Source organism: Diospyros lotus, chromosome 9 (genome assembly GCF_014633365.1).
Source record: "Diospyros lotus cultivar Yz01 chromosome 9, ASM1463336v1, whole genome shotgun sequence".
In the NCBI taxonomy this organism is placed as follows: domain Eukaryota; kingdom Viridiplantae; phylum Streptophyta; class Magnoliopsida; order Ericales; family Ebenaceae; genus Diospyros; species Diospyros lotus.
Genome location: NC_068346.1, coordinates 35140916 through 35142662, shown reverse-complemented (window position 1 = coordinate 35142662; position 1747 = coordinate 35140916). Strand labels below are relative to the sequence as shown.

At 43.3% G+C, this 1747-nt stretch overlaps 1 protein-coding gene across 1 annotated transcript; it reads left to right on the top strand.

Moving 5' to 3' along the window:
* Window positions 1–696: 696 nt before the first annotated feature.
* LOC127809392 (agamous-like MADS-box protein AGL80) lies at window positions 697–1539 on the top strand. Its single transcript, XM_052348152.1, is given in 3 exon segments — window positions 697–1167; window positions 1170–1224; window positions 1355–1539. Coding segments are annotated over 3 exon segments (711 nt in total).
* Window positions 1540–1747: the final 208 nt, after the last annotated feature.

Below are 1747 nucleotides of genomic sequence, written 5' to 3'. Positions count from 1 at the left end.
CTTAATCCTAATGGTGTTATAAAAAAAATTTGCAAGCTAAAACCTAGAAAAAATATTTATTAAAAAGATATTAACACAAAAAATATTGTAGAATGTGTTTTCTTGTATTCTTGTAATCTATCATTTGAAATTTGATGATAAGTTGACAATAGGCACTCATTTCAAGAAGATACCAACAATAATTAATGAATATCCTCTCATTAATTCCAAGATTGCTTCCCAAGTAGAGATTTTGCAAATATGATCATTAATTAACCATGCATGTGAGTTGTTGCATAGTTGGCATCATGAACCAGGGAGGGTGCATGAATGAATTACATCATATGTTACCATATATGCAACATAAAGGGTTGAAAGAATTGAATTTGTTTGACAACCAAACGTTGAACATAAGACCAAGTAGCTTCCAAGAATACCCTCTTATCATCATCCCACCATTATGATAGTATTATGATAGTGGGATATACAAAGCTGGCAAAGATAGAAAACAAAATAAGCGTTATATATTGCGAATATGTTATGTGATATTACAGTATATATCGCAATTAATAATAGGTGAATCTTCAAAGTCAGCATATATCCAATGGTGTATATACAGGATTAGGGGAGGCATATGGAGGAAGCAAGCTAAGCAAAGTAAGGTTGTATTTGCAAACTAGATAGCAAGCAATTGGTTTGTTGCCTCTTTGGCCTGCCATGATTAGGAAGAAGGTGAAGCTTGCATTCATCATCAATGATTCGGCAAGGAAAGCAACCTTCAAGAAAAGGAAGAAGGGGCTGATGAAGAAGGTGAGCGAGCTGAGCACGCTGTGCGGCATCGATGCGTGCGCGATTATATATAGCCCCTACGACGCGCAGCCAGAGGTTTGGCCCAACGGGCTAGGGGTCCAGCGCGTGCTGTCGCAGTTCAAGAGGATGTCGGAGATGGAGCAGAGCAAGAAGATGGTGAACCAGGAGAGCTTCATTCAACAGAGGATCTCCAAGGGCAACGAGCAGCTCAAGAAGCAGCTCAAGGACAACCGCGAGAAGGAGGTGGCCGAGCTCATGTTCCAGTGCCTCACTGGGAGGGCCCTGCAGACCATGGCCATGTCTGATCTCCATGACCTCGGCTGGCTGCTTGACCAGAACTTGAAGGACATTTACAAGAGGATCGAGTCCATGAGGAAGGCGGCCGCGCCTCCCCCTCCTCCTCCTCCTTCGCCGCCGCCACTACCGCCACCACTAGTCCCTCTTGCACCACCGCTGCTACCAAGAAATACTACTACTACTTCTAGTACTATTACTACTACTGCTACTGCTGCTGCTACTAATGAAATGATGATGATGATGAGGAACAGAATGCAGCAGGTTCAAGAGCAGAAGCCGATCGTGGATCCAATTGTGGCCATGGAGGCCATGCAAAGGCCACACTGGTTCACGGACTGGATGAACAACCCAAATAAGCATTTGGGTTTTGGTGGTGCTGGGGAGGAGATGATGATGCTGCCATTTGGGGACAGCCACAGTGTGGTGTGGCCTGCTGGTCCCTTCTTTCCATGAACGATAGCTTGCTCCATCGATCTGGGTCGTTTAATCTTAAGTGGTTTTGTCTCTCTTTATATGTTTTGATAATCTGATGCAGATTATAGTATGGGTTTAGTTTCGAATTGGGTCTTGTAGTTTGTTTGGTCGATCGATCGTCTCTTGGTGTCTTGAATTCCATCCATCTTGTAAGAAAAGAATCCAGTCCCTTTGTTCTTAGTACATT